Below are 22,396 nucleotides of genomic sequence, written 5' to 3'. Positions count from 1 at the left end.
AGAATGAAAAAGAAGCATATTATCTAAATGGTAAGCGATTTCAGAGATCTGAGATAGTGAAAGATTTGGGTGTCCTCATCCATGAATCTCAAAATGCAAGTACACAGGCTCAACAAGTAATCATAAGAGCTAGCAGAATATGATTGTTTATTGCAAGGGGAATTGAATGCAAATATGGGCAAACATATACACTTCAGTTATACAGGACATGACGAGAACCACATCTGGAATACTGTGCAAGGTATTGGTCTCCTTGTTGAAGGAAGGATGTGTATGCAGTGGAGGCAGTTCAGAGATGTTTTACCAGACTAATACCTGGAGTGGGAGAGTTGTTTCATGAGGAAGGGTTAGAGATGTGAGGCTTGTATCCCCTGGAGATTAGAAGAGTAAGAAGTGATGTGATAGAAACATCTAAGATCCTGAGGGCTTTTGATAGGGTGGATGTGGAGGGGATGTTTCCTCTTATGGGACAATCTAGAATGAGGGGTTACTGATTAAAAATCAAAAGTTTACCATTTAAAACGGAGATGAGGTGAATCTTTTTCCTCTTAGAGAGTTGAGAGACTTTGGAACGCTCTTCCTGCAAAGGTAGTGGAAGCAGAGTCTTTCAATACTTTTACGGCAGAGGGCGATAAAGATAGATTCTTGTTGATGCAAAGGGGTGAAAGGTTATGAGGGCTAGATGAGAATGAGGGTATGCAGTTAAAATCTGATCAGCTCTGGCTTCATTAAATGAAACAGGGTCAAGGGCTCCTAATTCTTTGCATCTTGTTCTCCTCCTTAAAATGACCTGAATGATCAAATCACTCACCTGGGATCAGTGCCAAATTGTGTCTGAATACAACCTTGTGAAGCACCTTAATTTGGGATGTAGAAGATGCCATGCAAATGCAAGCAGTTGATAGAAGTTAAAAATGAGGCAATGGGCGATGTTGTGGCTTAGTGGCAGTGTCTCTACCTCTGAGGCAGGAGGTCTGGGTTCAAGGGAAGGCAATGGCCAGGTAGTATTATTACTGGGCTGTTAATCCGGAGACCCAAATGATGTTCTGAATCCCACCACAGCATTTGGTGGATTGTGAATCCAATAAAAATCTGGAATAAGGAGTCTACTAATGACCATGAATCTATTACCAATTGTCAGAAAAACCCATCTGGTTCACTAATGGGGAAGGAAACTACCATCTTTGCCTGGTCTGGCCTACACATTACTCCAGACCCACAGCAATGCGGTTGACTCTTAACTACCCTCTGGCCAAGTAGGGATGGGCAATAAATCAAACCAGCAGTGCCCTTATCCCATGAATGAAAAAAGCCCCTCCTGCCCCAGAAGTGTGTCATTACACCTCAGAACAGGTAGATTAACAATACCTGAAAAGGGAAAAAGAGCCACACAATGTTCTGAGGCTCAGGCACACTATCTTAACCTCCTAACAAATTAATTTTTAAAAATTAAATAAAACTATGAAAATTGAAAGGAGACTCCTAACACTGAAAGAAGGCCACAGAAAGATTATTGAATGTGTTACCAATGAGGAATGTTAAAGGAGACAATACCAATGCAATTGCGAGACCATCGGGCACATGGTGTGGTTATTCGTGCACTAAAAGGAACAGGCTTTTAGAGATTTTCTCAATTCTTAAACTTCTGAAACTAATGCTTTCTGGAAGAAATTCATTATTACACTAAGGATCGTCTCCCTGTTGCTGGGAAATGTTTCTTTGTTTTCAAACTGTGGTTATAGTAAGTAAAGGGAAGATGTTTGATATTTTAGGCCCGTGGAAATGTGTTGGCAATTTCTTGCTGTGATATTCTCATGCAATGAAATACAAATCAAACCAACAACACATTCCTCAGTCTTTCACAAACCCAGGCCTTTTAGTCCAAGCGCACAGGGATTGGAAGTGGATCCCATTCCAAGCTGCAGCCTGTCTCATACACACTTCTCTGATCCTCGCCAGCACAAGTCCACAATCTCTAGAGAATCTCTTTCCTTCATTCAAACTCCACTGAGTTCAGGATAAAAACCAGAAAATGCTTTTGAAAGAGAATAGTAGGTTAACAGTTTAGCTCTAAACTACTTACTTTATTTGCTTTCAGACTGTTTTTACCCAATTTCTGTCCTAAAAATATCGGAGATTGGTAGATAAAGGTCGCATGCCAGATCAGTTAAGATCTGTTCATTTTCTAATGGACTGGGGAGATCATGAAGACAGATTTATCATTTTCTGATGCTAGGAGCTCAAGAATTGCTGTCAAAAGACAAATTTTGTCAAAGCTTGCACGCTTCACGATAATTAGAAAACTTAGCTTTGTAAAGGGGGTACAATATTTTTACATTATTGTACAAGTGGAGCGTACCAATTGGTTGGCAGGTAGATTGGGAGAAGTGATGCCATGGAGAATGAACTGGCTACTTGAAGACTGATAGTTAATGGCCAAGCTTTGTCTATATTGACTATGATTGGCTAAGGCATTTCTCTGTGGAATTAAACAGGAATAAAGATATGCTGACAAGCAATTTAAGGTTGCCAGTCAGGCTGGGGTTATTTGATTTGGTTTGATTTGATCTATTATTGTTGCATGTACCAAGATACAGTGATAAATATTGTTTAGTGTCCTGTCCAAACAAACTATACCTTATTTAAGTACATTAAAGTAATAGAACAGAATGCATATTGCTGAGAAGATCAATTCTAATATATGAGAAACCCATTTGTGAGTCTGATCACAGCGGGGAAGAAGCTGCTCTTGAATCTATTGGTACATGTTTTCAAACTTTTGTATCCCCTGCCAAATGGAAGAGGGTGGAAGAGAATATAACCAGGGTGGGGTGGGGCGGGAGAGGGTCATTGATCATGTTGGTACGTGTGTGTGTGCTGGAGGCTATATATATATAATTACATGTTGTCCCTGCTCTTGAAGAACATAAGAACTGGGAGCAGGTATAAGCCATTCAGCCCCTCCAACCTGCTCCACCATTTGATAAAAGCATGGTTGACGTCCTCTTGGCCTCAGCTGTCCATAACCCTTTGATCCATTACTCATTAAAAATCTGTTTATCTCCTCCTTAAATTTACTCAATGTCCCAGTGTCCACCACAATCTGGGGGAATGAATTCTGCAGATTCATGGGAGAAGTAATTCCTACTCGCCTCTGGTTTAAATCCCCTGAGCCTAAACTATGATCTATCACTCAATGGATAACATTATAGAATTTTTCAGTACAGAAGGAGGCCATTTGACCCATCATGCCTGTACTGGCTCCCAAAAAGAGCCACGCAGCTTGTTCCACTCTCCCACCCCATATTTGTAGCCCTCTAACCTCATCACTTTCAAATTTATATCCAGCTCACTTTTGAAACCTCCCATGTCTCCACCTTTTTAGGTTGACTTTGTCAACCTTCTTCAATGCCAGATTGACCTCATTTAGATCGTCTCTCATTCCTCTAAACTCTCACCAGTATAAGCCAAAACTGCTCTATCTTTCCACATAGGCAAGCCTTTTATCTCTAAAATGAATCTCATGAACCTTCCAAGTGGCCTTGAATGCCACTATGACCCGTAAGGGACCGAATGTAGGCAGTTCTCTGTTGTCAGCACAAACACATCACACACTGCATCTGTTTCAAATGAATAAAACAGGTGACTGCCATTCTTTCAGTTCATTCCTCAGGGCAATGCTTTACCAAACAGATTCCGTTTGCCTGATTTAAATGAAGACAAAGCTTGGCAGTTAGCTGTCAGTCATCATCCAACCAGTGAATTTTCCATAGCAAAGCCTCTACCAATCAGAGTCCAATTACCAACCAGTAAGCATGCACTTCTTATAGAGCAGAAATGTCCCCCTTTACATTGATATTCTTGTGAGCTGTTCTGAAGAGTGTGGGGAAAATCGTTTCAGCAAAACGCTACTTTTGTTCAGTGATACTCAAGTCTGATTCTACATAGAAACTTAGAAAATAGGACCAGGCCATTCAGCCCTTCCTCCATCTCTGCTCCTGCTTTCTCCTACCAAAGAACAAAAAGTCCATCCTTATGATACTTCCACTGGAAAGTGATTGGATTTTAATTATCTGAGGAGATGATTCCTGACTCTCATCCAAACGTCTGTTCTTATCTACAGTGGACAGAAATCACCTTACACAGAAGACTGCAGCCTCATTCAGTACCTGAGCATTTGGCTAAGACTCCAGTGGGGTGCAGAGGGAGGGTGCTGCATTATACATTGGATGAAAATTTAATTTGGCGTCTTATCAGTGTGAGATGCGTATGACAGATCCCACATTCAGGGCACAATTCTCATTGAGGTACTAACCAATACTCCCTCTCCCCAATGAAACAGCATCAAAACAGTTTACCTGGTTATTCAGTGGTTTTGCTGTCTCTAACCTACCTTTGAGTGACACTTTGCTGAGTTGTCCAATTTAAGAAAACCTTAACAACTACAGAGGGTTGAATTAGAATGATTTCAACTTGATTCAGTGAGGGCCCTTAAAGCTGGCCGCTTGCGATACAATTTGATATCAACCTGAGATGACTTTCAGACCTACGTCACTGAGGTGGAACAATACACTCCTTCATATCATCCACTGAGAGCTGCTTCCAACTTTCTACTCTTTAAATAAACAGGTTTGGCCATCACCTGTGAGGTTCTGTGACAAAAAAAATACAAGAAGCTAATGAAAAATTATGTCAGAATGCCATTTTCAGTGGCAGTCTTACTCTGCAGGCCCCATGGTGTCCATTGGTGCCAAGAAATCAGGGGACCCCACGTTTCCTCTCCATGGACACACAGACTAGTTAGTACCTGCGATTGTGCAACATCTTCTCAGTACTGCACTGGAGTTGTGCTGCTGGAGTGGCTCTGTACTGCTAGCTGTCCGGCTCACTGAGCCAGCCAGGCACACAAGTGAGTTGGACTGAATCCCACGGATGCTCCTAAATAATTACTGCAAGATGTGTTTGTTTTGCTTTTTTGAGATGCTCTGTTGAGATAGTAGAAGTTGAGCTGTTGATATACTGTTGGCCTGTTTTACCATAATCACAACCAGCTCTGCATTAAGCCCTATTAACTTGTCTAAACACTTATCAAGATTGATAATCTTCCAGAATGGAATCAATGCTCTCTCTCCAGGTATCTTAGTGATTCTGGAGTCTGACATGTGGCATAAGGTAATTGCGCAACCACTGTGTGATCATGTGATGAGATCAAGTTCAGGGGACCGGGTCCAAGAACCAATGATTCCTCGAAGCTAAGTCAAGACACCTGGATCCCTATGGCTTGCCATGATGTTCTTTTGATGAGCAAAAGAAGAAAACCTATGTGCAATTTTTTGGATCCCTTGTGCCAAAATGACTCAAATTGCTTCAGATTATTAATTGTGGGCAAATGTGTAGACAGATGTTTCAGCAACATCCAACGCAAATCAATGAAATGGTAAAGAGGTTCCTTTGTATTTAGATAGAGGGAAATGGATCAGAGTCAATTTTCACTATTTCCTTCATTCTTCTGTTCTATCACAGTTCCATTGGTTTTGAGAATGTTCAGCTATCCCAAACAAATGGCTTTTCTTTGGCTGTACTGTCCCTGTAATAGGATATTATTGTCGAATGCAGCAACTGCCTAGGCCCACGCTGAGTGAAACTTATTAATTGATCTCAGACAGAGCATATGACCCAATTCCGAACTGGACTGATCAGTATTATACATTAATACAGCACAGAAGGAGGCCATTGGGCCCACTTTACTCTGGTGCTGGCTCTTTATAGACTTGTCCAAATAGGTCCAACTCACACACTTGTTCTCCCATGCTTTGAAACTTTATTGGTTTTCAAGTATTTATCTGTTTACATTTTGAAAGCTACTTTTGATCCTGCACCCCCCCACTCTTTCAGGCAATGTGATCTTAATCATAACAATTTTCTGTTTGTAACAACAATCTCCCCTTTACATAACCTTTGGTCTTCTGCCAATTATCTTAAATCCATATCCTCCAAACACCAATCCTTCTGCCAGCGGAAACAGTCTTTTCTTATTTACTTTGGTTAAAGCCCTTCATAATTCTAAATAACTCGATCAAATAGCCTCCTACCCTTCTCAGTGATGGAGAGAATGATCTCAGTTCTCCATTCTCTCTCTGTGACCAAATTCTCTCATCCCTGATACCAATCTATTAAATCTCCTATGCTCTCTGTCCGAGACCTGGACATCCAACTCCAAAATTTGTGTTTGTCACAATTGTGGAAAAAAGATGGAGTTGAAACCTGGCTTTTTTTTTAACATTCTTAGAATTTGGCTTTGCTGGGAAGGTCAAACATTAATTGCTGTGAGGTGGCGCTGAGCTGCTTACTGAACCTCTGTAGATACAACCAGTTTTTTTTTCTATTGAAGGTAACTAGTTAGTGTTTAAAAATTATTTACTAAAGTTTATTTTCCTTTTGGACTTGATGCTTCTATTTAAAAAGCCCAGGCTTTTGTGAGCCTTTTAAAGTAACCACATGGTTTTCCATACTCCTTTTGTAGGTTTGTTTTTCACACAATGCTGTTCCTGCACCCAACCTCTGCCCCCATAAAATTGTACTCTTTAGTTCACATTGCCTCACTTTATTTTCATTTCACAGCTTAAGCTGTTAACAGGATCTATCTGATCCCCTCGCTCTGATATGCAGTAAAAAATTACCAAAATTGCTATGGCAAAATCTTCCAAGCAAACCCCAAAGGAAAAGGTTTGAAGACAATTATGTTCCATAAAAGCAGACTTGTCTAAGCAAATTCCATCGGGGGGGCTGCAGCAGTGAGTGCAGATATTGTAAGTGAGAAATTTCCTGTTGTTTAAGTAGCAAAAAAAACATGAAACACTTTGGTGTTACTGTGCTGCAACTTCAATTAGAGTTGCTGCTCCAAGAGTCACAGTACTGATGTGTATTTGCTCTATATCCAAAAGATGAAGATAGGTTTGAATTCTTCCTTCCTAATGCTCTCCGTCCTTTCTGCCATCTTTCTGCCTTCCAGAAACAGAGGCGATGACTCAGCGTGGAACAGATGGACTGTCACTGTTCTCCTATGAAGCAGAAAGTTGATTGTTCACACACCGAAACTGAATTCCTCTCACTTTACAGTGGAGTAACATTCCAATGCCGCCAGGGAAAGTGTCTTTGTGAACCAACTTTATATTGTTTTTGGAGGGAACTGCATTGATTATGTCGCAATCTGAACAGGGAGTGGAATTTTTTTGGCATTTGGATTAAATTTACTGTGGATTTAGACTGGAAGTGTGTGAGTGTAAGTGTGTGAGTGTGTATGTGTGTGTGTGTGTGTGTGTGTGTGTGTGTGTGTCTGTGTGTGCATGTGTGTGTGGGTGTGTTAGTCCGTGTGGGTTTGTGTGTGCGTGTTTGTCTGTGTGTATGTGTGTGTTTGTGTGTGTGTGTTTGTCTGTGTATATGTGTGTGTGTGTCAGTGTGTGTGTGTCAGTGTGTGCGCGCGCGGGTGTGTGCGTTTGTGTGTGTGAGTGAGAGAGAGGGGTGATTGACAGCATGCTGTTACACCTTCAGTCCTCACTGTGAGCACAAATTACCCTCTTGCAATGTAATTAAACTCTTCCACGTCACATTCACCCTGAGTCAAGGAGACAACTTGCAGTTAGATGCAACATATGAGTAATACAGACTTACACAACCTTAATTCTGCATCAGCAAGTCCTTAGCACAAATCCAGAACTGAGGTATTTCCATGTCTTACACCAACATTCGTGCGGCTTCAGTCAATGAAATCAGTCAAACCAGAGACAATTTGGGCTGGAATTTGATGCCTTTGTCTGTGTCAGAACAGACATGAGGGCTTTATCATTGGTGGGTGGGATCTGATTCTGGGATTTTCACTTACGTTCCTACTCCAGCAACACTTGGGGTCATAGGATCATACAGCACGGAAACAGACCCTCAGTCCAACCAGTCCATGCCGAACATAGTCCCAAACTAAGCCAGTCCCACCTGCCTGCTCCACCACTTCTTCAGGAAGTTCATTCCACATGTGAACCATCCTCTGTGTAAAAAATGTTACTTTCCTGTCTTCTTTAAATCTCTCTCCTCTCTCCTCTCACTGTCGATGTCATATACATGGACTTCAGTGAGGCGTTTGATAAGGTTCCCCATGGCAGGCTGATGGAGAAAGTGAAGTCACATGGGGTCCAGGGTGTGCTAGCTAGATGGATAAAAAACTGGCTAGGCAACAGGAGACAGAGAGTAGTAGTAGAAGGGGGTTTCTCAAATTGGAGACTTGTGACCAGTGGTGTTCCACAGGGATCTGTGCTGGGACCACTGTTGTTTGTGATATATGTAAATGATCTGGAGGAAGGTGTAGGTGGTCTGATCAGCAAGTTTTCAGATGACACTAAGATTGGTGGAGTAGCTGATAGTGAAGGGGACTGTCAGAGATTACAGCAGAATATAGATAGGCTGGAGAGTTGGGCAGATAAATGGCAGATGGAGTTCAATCCAGGCAAATGCGAGGTGATGCATTTTGGAAGATCAAATTCAAGAGCGAACTATACAGTAAATGGAAAAGTCCTGGGGAAAATTGATGAACAGAGAGATCTGGGTGTTCAGGTCCATTGTTCCCTGAAGGTGACAACGCAGGTCAATAGGGTGGTCAAGAAGGCATATGGCATGCTTTCCTTCATTGGATGGGGTATTGAGTAAAAGAGTTGGCAGGTCATGTTACAGTTGTATAGGACTTTGGTTCAGCCACATTTGGAATACTGTGTATAGTTCTGGTCGCCACATTACCAAAAGGATGTGGATGCTTTGGAGAGGGTGCAGAGGAGGTTCACCAGGATGTTGCCTGGTATGGAGGGTGCTAGCTATGAGGAGAGGTTGAGTAGATTAGGATTATTTTCATTAGAAAGACGGAGATTGAGGGGGAACCCGATTGAGGTCTACAAAATCATGAGGCATATAGACAGGGTGGATAGCAAGAAGCTTTTTCCCAGAGTGGGGGATTCAATTACTAGGGGTCATGAGTTCAAAGTGAGAGGAGGAAAGTTTAAGGGAGATATGCGTGGAAAGTTTTTTACACAGAGGGTGGTGGGTGCCTGGAATGCGTTGCCAGCGGAGGTGGTAGACGCAGGCACGTTAGTGTCTTTTAAGATATATTTGGACAGGTACATGGATGGGCAGGGAGCAAATGGACACAGACCGTTAGAAAATAAATGACAGGTTAGACAGAGGATCTTGATTGTTGCAGGCCTGGAGGGCCGAAGGGCCTGTTCCTGTGCTGTAATTTTCTTTGTTCTTTGTTCTTTGTTCTTTAAAAATGCATCCCCTGGTCTTGAAATCCCCCACACTAGGAATAAGACAACTCCCCTTAACTCTATCTGTGCGACTCATTGTTTGATAAATTTCTATCAGGTCGCCTCTCAACCTTCAACACTCCATGATAAAAGTCCCAGCCTGTCCAGCTTGTTTATTACTCAAACCTTCCACTCCCGGCTATATCCTGGTAAATCTCTTCTGAGCCCTCCCCAGCTTAATAATATCCTTCCTGTAACTGGGGGACCAGGACTTGACACAGTATTCCAGAAGAAACATCACCAATGTCCTGTACAGCCTCAACATGACTTCCCAGCTCCTATACTCAAAGGACTGAGCAATGAAGGCAAGTGTGCTAAACACCTTTTAGTCATCCTGTCTATATGTGGTGCAAACTTCTCAGAATTATGTACCTGCACCCTAAGTCCTTCTGTTCCACAATACCACCCAAGACCCTACAATTATTCGTATAAGCCCGACCCTTATTTGTTGTACCAAAATGCAATACCTTGCATTTATCCTTGTCGGAAAGGGATGAGCGTGTGGAGTGGTGTGGACATTTTACCAAGGTTGAGGAGGTGCGAAATATTGAGGGCAACTCGACTGGAATCTTGAGTGTTTTGAAAGGTAGATTAGAAAACAGACAGATGATCGATGATATCATCTTTATTTTAAAGCCTTTACAGGTAAAGGGAGTTGAAGCCTCAGTCAGATCTGCCACGATCTTATGAAATAATGGAGCAGCTGTGAGGGAGCTGAGTGGCCTCCTGCTCTTCTTAATTTGCATGGATGTATATGCTGATTATATATTTAAGGTCTTGTATGGATTAAGGCAAATTTCAATATCTGATTGACTGTAGGGCTCCGCCTTTGACAGATAAGGGCTAATTACATTGCTCAGCACTGTGTGAGGATTCAATTGTATTAGACTTCTTTCTCTAGTGGATAAAGTTCTCTTCTGCATTTTATAGCATGGGGAATCAGACATACATGTATGCGGGGGACCCTGGCTTCATTTTTTTTTCTATTTAATCCATTCATGCCTTATCATGATGTCCTGACATTTGCTGAAACTTTACAGCATCTGCTAGGTGCAAAACCAATGAGCCATAAACACAGTGGTAAGTGTCAGCACAATGCTGTGCCTCTGTTCCAACCGGAACTCCATCAACAAACACATTGATTTGGAGCCAATCTACCATCCCCTGAGAAAAAGAACAGGAAATGACATCACCACTGCAGGAAATGACATCACCAACCCAAGGAAACCTAACCAGATAAATAGAAAGCTGGACATAACACCAGCGCTTCATCGGAGGCTCACTGATGATGTTACCTAGAACGGTGACAAAACGTCTGAAAACTAACCTTCCAGCTCAGCGAGCAAACTCACTTCTCATCAGTGACATCCCAAGAAGAAGAAAATTATCTTTCTTTATGAATCCAGCCCAGACATTTCATAATGCTGAAACATTTCGTTAAATAATCTCTCATTTGCTGCTCCACTCAAGATTCTGCCTGTAATCTCAAGTCTTTCCTCATTAAAGATATCTGAGATAGTAGGAACTGCAGATGCTGGAGAATCCGAGATAACAAGATGTGGAGCTGAATGAACACAGCAGGCCAAACAGTAATGCCCCTAAAATGCTGCTTGGCCTGCTATCTTTCCCATTAACTCTAGTTTTCCATCCCTTGCATTACGGTGAAACCTATGCTGTGTTCTCCCAATGGTTTTACCATCGACAGGCTGGGATTGGTTAGCTCAGTTGGCAGGACAGCTGGGCTGCAACATGGAATAATGCCAATAGAGTGAGTTCAATTCCTGCAGTGACAGAGACTACCATTACTGACTCTCCTTCTCACCGTCTCCCCCCACCCGAGGTGCGCTGACCCTCAGGTTACACTGCCAACAGTTCTCATAAGGGTACATCTCTGTAGAAACATAGAAGGCAGGAACAGGAGGAGGCCATTTGGCCCTTTGAGCCTGCTCCACCATTCTTCATAATCATGGCTGATTGTCAAACTCAATAGCCTAATCCTGCTTTCTCCCCATAATCTTTGATCCCACTTGCCCCAAGTGTTATACCTAGTCGCCTCTTGAATACATTCAATGTTTTGGCGTCTACTACTTCCTGTGGGAATGACTTTCACAGGCTCACCACTCTTTGAGTGAAAAAATGTCTCTTCACCTTCATTTTAAATTGTAGGCTCTGACTTTCCCTTTACCTGTTAAAGAAGGAGCTAAAAGCAGTTTTGCTTGTTGCCGAACCAATGCTTTACATAATTTTACATGATATTTTTTTTCTCTGATGAAATTTGCGATTGAAGCCAATGTACTAATGTCCTTTTCATGGCTTCATTTACCTGCATTTGCACTTTCAGGGACTTGGTAAATTTGAACTTTCAGGTTCAGTATTCCTATTTCCTTCCTCTTTGTTTTCCATCTCTACTTTCGATTTTCCCTGGCATTGATCTGTCCATTCTGCTCACCCTGTGATATTTTTGTGATTTTCTATCTTTGCCAAATTCACTAATCTTAAGTTGTCAGCACATTTTACTGGTCATGCCCAAAGCCAATTTAAATTTGAGGTTAGGTCAGATTGCATTAAGGCCTATATAATCTGCCTGTACTGCGCACAAAACAAAACTTTTCACTGTACCTAGGAACACGTGACAAAAATAAGTTAAATTAAATCAAATCAAAACAGAAATTTCCAATTTCTTTCCATTTGACACAGAGAGTGACCAAGATCTAAAGTGCATCACCTGTGAAAATGATGGAGATAGATTTCATCACAGTCTTCGGGTGTGAATCCCATATGTGCTTAAAGAAAAAAAGAGTTCAAGACTGTGAGAAATATGCAGGAGTGAGACTAGCTGAGTTTCTCTTGCAGAGAAACAGTGTGAATGTTTAGGGCTGAATGGTGTCCTTCTGTGCCTTGGTCTCTCTGTGATTCTATTTATCCTAACCTTTTATCCATTGTGTCAGCCAATGTTCCACACATTCTGCTACTATTCCTTATAACGCACGATTTTTCAAAATCTCATTCATATCCTACTGAATCATTTCAGCAGATCCACATTTAATTGATTGCCTTTTTCCAACACTGTCAGTCATTACTTCATAAACAAGATTACAATAGGCAACCCTGTAATAATGCCTCACTCCCTACCTTACAGTAAGCCTCAGGAAATTCAAAGTGCTTGTTTATTTACTTTGAGTGTTTGCCCACAATTGATGTTAGACTAACTGACCTCTTCACTTCAGCCCTGACAGAAAGCATTCCACCAGGAATTATTTAACTACTTGTATAATTTAAATTCCTAAGGGCCAGTGACAATTTTTAAAAAACGACCCCCTATGTACTGCTACTTTCCTGACTTACTTCAATATCTCAGGGACCATATCTACTAGCCTTGAGTCCTGGTGATACTTTTTCTGAACCCCTTATTTTCATACAGTTAACTGACAAAAGTTTTCCATGTGAGAGCTTTACAGTAAGATGGGAGAAAAGATATTTCATTTCTCAGTAATAAAACTAAATAACTGAGAATGATGTAAATCAGAAACAAAAACAGAAATTGCTGGAAAAGCTCAGCCAGTCTGGCAGAATCTGGGGAGAGAAATCAGAGTTAGCTCTGAGGAAGGGTCACTAGACCTACAATGTTAACTCTGATCTCTCTCCCCAGATGCTGCCAGGCCTGCTGAGCGTTTCCAGCAATTTCTGTTTTTGTTGGTTTGTTTCTCATTCTGGGTTGGATTCAGTCTGTGCTCACGAAGGTGAAATTATTGCAACAGGCTACATTGTCCAGTTACCTCCAAGTACAGGTTAACAGACAAGATTATGATGGTGTTGAATAATTCAAATAATTGAGCTCATTATCCAGTGAAAGTGATTTTTAATTCTATCATGAGAATTTGAATTCAATTTAATACAATCTGGAAATTAAAAAAATATATATACTGGCATTAGAAAACTGGACCGTAAAGTTTTTGGATTGTCATCAAAAGAACCAACATCATCAACAGAAGAATGTGTGGTACAGTCTGTTCTATTTTTGGCTGCATTTTAACTCCAGTTTCTTCACTGCCTTCTCATGCGGTACCAGCGATACAACCACTTTGGGTAGATAAAATTGAGTAATAAGACAATTATGTTACAGGGAGAGCATTTCTTGGCTTGGAACCCATACAAATCCCAAATCCTGATTTCTATCAGATGTGACATCATTAGCCCACAAGCATTCTTTAGTTGGTCAAACATTTATTTGGGGCTCAGTAATTCTATAATCTACTCCAATCAGCAATCCTTAAACTTTCTCAACATCAACTTTACCTCACTAGCAATCATTTGCATAAGGTCCCTCAGGTTGCCATTGGTGACAACCAATCAGAGACAGCAATTTTAGTTCAGACCTTTAAATGAAATGTGTTTTTGAAGCACATTTCATTGGAGTGCACCCCACTGTCTACCTTTAGGTAATGCCGTGACATCGCCTCTATCTTACACACTGTGTGCCTTTAGGCTGGCAAGTTCCCACTTCCCACCAACTGGGAAATGGAATAATAGTGAAACAGTTCATTCAGCTTCCTTGCCAAATGCAGCTACATTAAAAAGAAGCATATTTTGGGAAGAGGGTGTATTCACCCAGAGTGGTATGATAGAATGAATGCAATTCAACACAACAATAATGAGATCCAGACTAAACAATAAGGAATTTTCTAACTATCACCATCTGTGCCACTGTTTCACTACCAATGCCACTGTGTTGAAGCTATCTGCAGCCCATGTTTCAACTGGACACTGCAGACTTTGTAAGTGACTTTATCTGACATTCTTCCCAAGTATATAACCAGACACAGCAGCCCAGTTTCCTGCTGGGGTTTCTGCCCAACATCTAGTTGTACTGGTGACTGATCAAGTGGGGATTCAGTCAGGTATGTCTCCCGCATCTCCCGCGACACATCCCTCACACCCCGCCCCCGCCACAACCGCCCCAAGAGGATCCCCCTCGTTCTCACACACCACCCTACCAACCTCCGGATACAACGCATTATCCTCCGACACTTCCGCCATTTACAATCCGACCCCACCACCCAAGACATTTTTCCATCCCCTCCCCTGTCTGCTTTCCGGAGAGACCACTCTCTCCGTGACTCCCTTGTTCGCTCCACACTGCCCTCCAACCCCACCACACCCGGCACCTTCCCCTGCAACCGCAGGAAATGCTACACTTGTCGCCACACCTCCTCCCTCACCCCCATCCCAGGCCCCAAGATGACATTCCACATTAAGCAGAGGTTCACCTGCACATCTGCCAATGTGGTATACTGCATCCACTGTACCCGGTGCGGCTTCCTCTACATTGGGGAAACCAAGCGGAGGCTTGGGGACCGCTTTGCAGAACACCTCCGCTCAGTTCGCAACAAACAACTGCACCTCCCAGTCGCAAACCATTTCCACTCCCCCTCCCATTCTCTTGATGACATGTCCATCATGGGCCTCCTGCACTGCCACAATGATGCCACCCGAAGGTTGCAGGAACAGCAACTCATATTCCGCCTGGGAACCCTGCAGCCATATGGTATCAATGTGGACTTCACCAGTTTCAAAATCTCCCCTTCCCCCACTGCATCCCTAAACCAGCCCAGTTCATCCCCTCCCCCCACTGCACCACACAACCAGCCCAGCTCTTCCCCCCCACCCACTGCATCCCAAAACCAGTCCAACCTGTCTCTGCCTCCCTAACCGGTTCTTCCTCTCACCCATCCCTTCCTCCCACCCCAAGCCGCACCCCCAGCTACCTACTAACCTCATCCCACCTCCTTGACCTGTCCGTCTTCCCTGGACTGACCTATCCCCTCCCTACCTCCCCACCTACACCCTCTCCACCTATCTTCTTTACTCTCCATCTTCGGTCCGCCTCCCCCTCTCTCCCTATTTATTCCAGTTCCCTCCCCCCATCCCCCTCTCTGATGAAGGGTCTAGGCCCGAAACGTCAGCTTTTGTGCTCCTGAGATGCTGCTTGGCCTGCTGTGTTCATCCAGCCTCACATTTTATTATCTTGGAATCTCCAGCATCTGCAGTTCCCATTATCTCTGATTCAGTCAGGTATGTTCTTTACTGACAGCTGGGATTGTCTGCTGGAAATAACAACCAGAGGAGGTCACTGACTTACAAAAAGGAGATGTTTGGGAGAGGCTGAACGTGCCCTGAAAACTAATTAACAGACCGTTTGCTTTGGATTGAAAACTAATATGCAAATTAACAACTTTGAACACGAAGATGCAAAACTTCATATTTAACATTTGGCTGAATTTATCATTTCATAATCAAGAAGGGAACCTGGTTCCAGGGAAATGTGCCTACATCTCTTATGAAGGAGTTAACAGCCTAATGGTATTATCAACAGACTGTTAATCCAGAAACTCAGCTAATGTTCTGGGGAAACAGGTAACAAGGTTACCTAGAGCTAGATTTCAAGCTGGTTGAACACTGCAGACCAAGCAGCATCAGAGGAGCAGGAAGGCTGACATTTTGGGCCTGGACCCTTCTTCAGAAAATGTTCTGGGGACCCTGGTTTGAATTTTGCTATAGCTGATGGTGGAATTTCCATTATTCTTTTATTCTCTATTCATTAACAGCATGGTGAGCAAATTGCCATTAAAATGAATGGCTTGCTTGACCATTTCAGAGGCAGCTAAGAGTCTGGGTCTGGAGGTTCCCAGCAGCCAGAGCAGGTAAGGATGGCAGATTTCCTCCCACAAAGACCTGAGTAAACCTGATGGGTTTCTACAACAATCGATGATAGTTCCATGTTAGTGGAATCTTGTAGGGGCCTGAATAATAATAAATAATTAAACAATAGCAAGAAATATTGCAGAATCAGTGAGACTTTCAGAATCAGCTCACTGTGTCCTTTCTGGTTTTCACAAATGGTGAGGTAACTATTTCACTAGGCAGAGCCAAGCTGCCCATTTAGGCAGAGTAGCACTCGCTGAACACTTCATTAACATCACAACTCATCTCATGAATACTCAGCTACCCATCTTACCAAATTTGCACAATCAAACTAGACGGTGATATTTCTCGATGTGGAAACCAGGGTGAATACCTGGTGAAACTCGCTGCTGGAAGCCAGGCACCGACATCTCCATGGGTACAGGCCACACATGTTCCACATCCATGAAGATTGGTATCTGACATGAGCGGCACGGTAGCTCAGTGGTTAGCACTGCTGCCTCACAGTGCCTGGTACCCGGGTTTGATTCCACCCTCAGGCAACTGTTTGTGTGGAGCCTGCGTGGGTTACCTCTGGGCGCTCTGGTTTCCTTCCACAGTCTGAAATTGCATACATTAGGTGGATTGGTCATGGGAAATTGCATATATTGTCCAGGGAGGTGCTGGCTATGTGGGTTAGCCATGGGAAATGCAAGGTTATTGGGATATGGTAGGGGATTTTGATCTGGGTGGGTGCGCTTCAGAGGATAGGCGTGGACTTGATGGGCTAAATGGCCTGCTTCCACACTGTAGGAATTCTATGATTCTACGACATGTGCCAGCCTCTAAGAAACCTCCTGGCCCATCTCTAGTCAATTTACAGGACACTCTGCCCTTCAATGCTGCCCCTCAAGGTGCCCAGTGACTCTCACTGTCGGAGCACTTACTCTCTCTGAGCCGATCTGATGCTCACTCCATCCCTGCATTGCCTGTCTAAACATTGTCCCCTCAGTGAGGGACAGCTCACTGAGCTGCTGCAACAAAACAGAAACTGCTGGAGAACATCAGCAGGTCTGGTAGCTTCTGAAGAAGAGTCACTAGACCAGAAACATTAACTCTGATTGTCTCTCCACTGATGCTGCCAGACCTGCTGAGTTTCGCCAGCTATTTATTTTTGTTTCAGATCTCCAGCATCTGCAGTTTGTTGTTTTATTTTATTATCACAGCGCTGCTGTATTGTCATGCTATTTAGCACAGGTACAAAGGCAGGAAACTTGTCCTGACTGTCAGCAAGTTGGAGCAAATGATCTTCACCTAAGGAGTCCCAGCACAGTCAGTCAAAGGCAGCATCTGATACAAGTTCAGGAGCTTGGGCACAGTCATCTATTTGGGACGGTCAGACTCTGAATGGCGTGTAGCCCACTGCCCATCCTGACTCCTTTTGCTCCCACTGGGGGCTGCTCTCCTCCTGCAGTGCTCCGACAGTGAGAGTCACTGGACACCTTGAGGGGCAGCATTGAAGGGCAGAGTGTCCTGTAAATTGATTGGAGATGGGCCAGGAGGTTTCTTAGAGGTGGTACTACAGGAGGTCAAAGTGGGTGTTACTGTTGCTGCAGTTGGGGAGGTTTCATGAGTGAGCAGAGGGTGTGCAGGGTCAGTGGTGTTGGGGGTTTGGGGTAGTGAGGGAAGAGGTTGCAGGTAATCGTGAGGCTGGTCAAGCATGAGCCTTAGGAGGAGGTGAGTGCAGTAGCAGGGAAAGAGAGATATTGGAGAGAAACTGGTAGCACTGATCCTGGCAGGGTGACAATGATCTCCGACAGCTGATGCTACACTGACACAGCTGGCAGCTTCGATCAGGCCAATATGGTCTGGAGTTAAGTCTTCCTCCATTGGTCCTGGGAGAAACAGGACAACTGGACTGTGCCTCACCCTATCAGGCAGGACCTTTACTTCTGTGTCCAACTATCCCATCGGTCATGCCTGGGGTAACTATGGACGGCAGCTCCGGTAGGATCTGTCAGGGTGCACAATGGGCTTTTAAAGATTTTTCCTTTCTTTATTCATTCACAGGCTGAGGGTATCGCTGGCTAGGCAGCATTTATTGCCGATCCCAATTGCTCAGAGGCAGTCTGGAGTCACTTGTAGGCCAGACCAGGTAAGGATGACAATTTCCTTCCATAAAGGGCGTTAGTGAACCAGATGGATTTTTCTAAGAATCAACAATAGATTCACGGTCATCATTAGATTCTTAATTCCACATAATTATTGAATTCAAATTCTACTACCTGCCTTGGTGGGATTTGAACCCAGGTCCCCAGAACATTATCTGGATTAACAGTCCAGCGATAATACTACTAGGCCATCACCTCCCTCCCCCTCCACTAGTGCCAGGATTGTCAGTCCATTCCAGGATATTTTGGCAATGGCGAATTGTTGTGGGTATAGTACATGGTGGAATGGTAAGATTTCAGACAAGAGAAGTTAATAAGTAGTTAATAAGTCACGTCTGACAAGATACAGCAAGTAAACTAGACTTGGCCACATTGCAAAATACCCTCCAGAAAACTCAGTTCAACTTGCATTTCCCAAGAAAGCACATGATTTACTCCATGGTCACCATTGCAGAGACTAACCTTCGACTCCAGGTTCATTAATTATTTGAATTTAGATTTCACTAGCTGCGATGGTAAGATTTCAATCCCTCTCCCTGAGCATTAGCCTGAGCTTCTCAATTCCTGATTTAGTGACATTACCATGACACTACCATGTCCCCATTTCAATGCCCCCTACTGAAATAGTCCTTAAAATCAGAGAGCAAAGATTTTGTTTTCTATCTCAGCAATATGAGAATTATGACATGTTTTGAAAATTCAGCAAACTCCCTACTTTAACAACGAATTGACTCACATGTTATAGCACTTCCTGGTGAACTGTGACCTCCAACCTCATGGGAAGCTGTCTGGCCCAGGAATGCTGCAGTGTCTTCTCTGTAATCTCTTGCTCCTTCATTCCCATCATCTGCAACAAAGAATACATCCATTGTTACAAACAACTTTACTAGAAACACACTATCCCATCATTATCACAAGTTCTGAGGAAGGGCCACCAGATCCAAAATGTTAACCCTATTTTTTTCTCCACAGATGCTGCCAGACCTGCTGAGCTTTTCCAGCAACTTCTGTTTTTGTTCCATTATCACATTTCTGTTTGCAGCTAAATTAACTGCTGCAACTTCCAACATTACAACAGTGACTGTGTTTACTGACCAGTTTTCCAACTGGAATGCACTTTGCAACATTCTTGCTGTAGAAATTACACGTTCTTCTGTTTAATTACAGCACATCAATCTGTGGGTGAGGTAAGAGAGGATAAATGATTGGAAATAGTCTGTGGCTGGATAAAACTTTTGATGCCATGAATCAAGTTAAAGACTAGCCTGGCTGCAGGCAGATGGTGCTGATCCATATTACAGCCTCGTGATGTTAGTATCAAATCTCTGTGTAAAGTTTTAGATTCAGTGAAACTCAAATCAGCCCATATTTATTTCCAAGCATTGCCACTCCTGCAGTAATACAAATGCCTCAATAAAACCAGTTAATATATTAACACCAGAAATCATCTCACCTGGTTGAGAAAACTACAGCAGTGATCAACACACAAAAAGAGCCAAAACACTTCAATGGAGCAGAAAAATTCTAAAACTAGATTATTTGCTCTGCAAAACTCTTTGGTCTGAACAGTGAAAAAACACACCTGTGACTCAAATTATTTGAAAAAGCTCCTGCCTTTGGTTTGTATTGAATGAACAGTCAGAGTGCACTTGTAGTTTGGGAATTAGAAGTGATTGCACAGCTGAAGCTGAGCTCTCAGTTTGCACCAAATGGTTTTTGCCGAATATTGATCTCCAGGGACAATAGATATTGCTTGCATCTGGAATTATTGCAGGAATTATTGACTGACATTTCAGTCAGTTTGACTGCTCTAATTCATCAAGTTGTGGACAGGCATATTCTATGCCAGGAACCACTGTGGCTATTAATTCCAACAGGCAAAGAAATGGACCAGAAATCCAGCCCATCCCGATCCAAACAGAAATCCCAATCGGAAATCCAAGCGTGAATGGCCACAACACCAGAAAGTTACCAGGGCATCTCTACAAAAGTTCAAGCATATAGGAAGGAAGGATGGTTTGTCTGTCAAAAGATGGAGAACCAAGATACTATACTAGAAGACCATTCAAGACTCACAAGGAGGGAGACAACCTGGAACTGACGGGGAAACTGAGGGTTAAATCACCGTGAAAGGTAGTGGGGGTGGCTGGGAACAGCACGACCATGGGACAGTGTGGGGTCAGAGAGATTCATGAGATGGTGTCGGAGAGCTAATTATAGTGCAAGGAAGCTCAGACAGATTCTCTACACAAACATTAGCACAACAGGCCAAATGGCCTGTTTCTGTGTTGTAGGCTTTCTGTAATTCTTCATGTTTCTGTGTCTTTTATCTTAACTTACTGCAGACTACGCTCTGCTGCTGTGGGACGTTTCTGCAGACTGAGGCAACACAGACAGCTTGATATTTGCATTCTCGATATTTATCTGTTTTCTAGTCCTAACACATAGAGGGCTGACACTTGTGGAATTGTAACCGTAGTATAAATAAACCAATGTAAATGGGAAGGTTGTGTGTGAGCAATGAGTCATTTAACCTCAAGCATGAGTCTGAGCATGAAGCTGTCTGAATCCAGTCTCCAGGTGTCAATAGACAAGCTGCTGTTTGTTATTAACATATAAATCAGAGAATCACACAGCACAACACAGTCAACAGACCCAGAGCCTGACCTGACCTATTTTAACACAGGGATATAAATAAAACTAAATTGCAAACTGTTTGAGGAAATCAGAAAGGATTGGATTGGGAAAGGCAGTTGTCCTTTGAACCACGTACAATCCCTTCACTGGCTTGCATTTTGTGAATCTCTGAGGGGAAGTACCTGGCTGTTGGAAAAACATGCAAGGACAGGCAAGTCTGTAAGAAAAAGGTGGCACAGTGGCTCAGTGGTTAGCACTGCTGCCTCACAGTGCCAGGGATCTGGGTGTGATCCCAGCCTCAGGCAACTGTCTTTGTGGAGTTTGCACATTCTCCCCGTGCCTGTATGGGTTTCTTTCGGGTGCTCTGGTTTCCCCCCGCAGTCTAAAGATGTGCAGGCTCGGGTGGATTGGCCAAGCTAAATAGTGTTTAGGGAAGTGCAAACTAGGTGGGATAGCCATGGGAAACACAGGGATAGGTGGGTCTGGGTGGGCTGTTCTTCAGAGGGCTGGTGTGGATATGATGGGCCAAATGACCTGCCTCCACAGTGTAGGGATTCTGCAATGATATTTCATCTATGATGATGAACATGGTAAAAGAAGAAAATAAAACGCAAAATGTGGTCTTTCAACAAAAGGGAGTTGCTTGCTGGAACAAGTTGTCAGGGAAATGCACTGAACTGGAGAATAGGAATACAATCAAATGATAATTGGATGCAGAGGAAAGATATTGGTGCTGTGGTCAACCTACAGCATGTGGGCTGCAGTAATTCAAGAAGGCAGCTCACTCTCACCTTCTCAAGGGCAGCTAGGGGTGGGTAATAAATGCTGTCCAGGGTTGAAAAGCTAAGAAAAGCAGTTTTTCCTTCCTTCAGCCATAAGCTGTGAGCTTTAATCAATAAGTCAGAGACCTTTTGAAAGTGAAACAGCTGAAAACCAAAGGAATCTTTCAGAGAAGGACAACTGAGAAACAACACCTGGTCAACACAAGGATCACAAAGATCATCTCAACAATCCCTGTGAACAGGAACCATCAAGCTGCTTTTCCAGTTTTCCCTCCATCCATAACACCCATGTGTTTTTCCGCAGGCTAATCTGTATCTGTTTGTGTGTAAATGGGGAGTTTATTAGGGGGTTGGTTAGCCTAGTTGGCTGGATAGTTGCTTTGCAATGCTGAGTTAATTCTAATGGTGTGGGTTTAATTTACACACTGACTGAGCTCAGTCACCATGAGGGATCTCCTTCTCAAACTCTCCCCACACCTGAGACATAGTGACCCTCAGTTTAAACCATTACCAGTTATTTCTGTAATGAGAAAGAAAAAAACCAATGGTTTTGTAGGATTATGCTGGGTTTTATAAAGGAATTAGAGTTTTAGGTAGTGTTAAATTATATCACAAATTGTGCTTCTGAGATGCTGCTTGGCCTGCTGTGTTCATCCAGCTTCACACTTCGTTATCTTGGATTCTCCAGCATCTGCAGTTCCCATTATCACAGGTAAGGATGGCATTTTCCTTCCCTGAAGGACATTAGTGAACCCGATGGGTTTTTCTGACAATCGTC

At 43.1% G+C, this 22,396-nt stretch overlaps 1 protein-coding gene across 2 annotated transcripts in view; it reads right to left on the bottom strand.

The window, feature by feature from the left end:
• The window catches only part of mdfi (MyoD family inhibitor), a 90,198-nt gene that overhangs the window by 24,755 nt on the left and 43,047 nt on the right, over nt 1-22,396 (bottom strand). For both annotated transcript variants that reach the window (XM_048553435.1, XM_048553434.1), the window contains one exon: nt 18,936-19,046. In XM_048553435.1, the coding sequence (XP_048409392.1) occupies nt 18,936-19,046 (111 nt within the window). The remainder of the gene's footprint in view (nt 1-18,935; nt 19,047-22,396) is intronic.

This window comes from Stegostoma tigrinum, chromosome 21, assembly GCF_030684315.1.
Source record: "Stegostoma tigrinum isolate sSteTig4 chromosome 21, sSteTig4.hap1, whole genome shotgun sequence".
Taxonomy (NCBI): domain Eukaryota; kingdom Metazoa; phylum Chordata; class Chondrichthyes; order Orectolobiformes; family Stegostomatidae; genus Stegostoma; species Stegostoma tigrinum.
The sequence above is the reverse complement of the archived record's forward strand: the minus strand, read 5'-3'. Positions and strand labels throughout refer to the sequence as shown.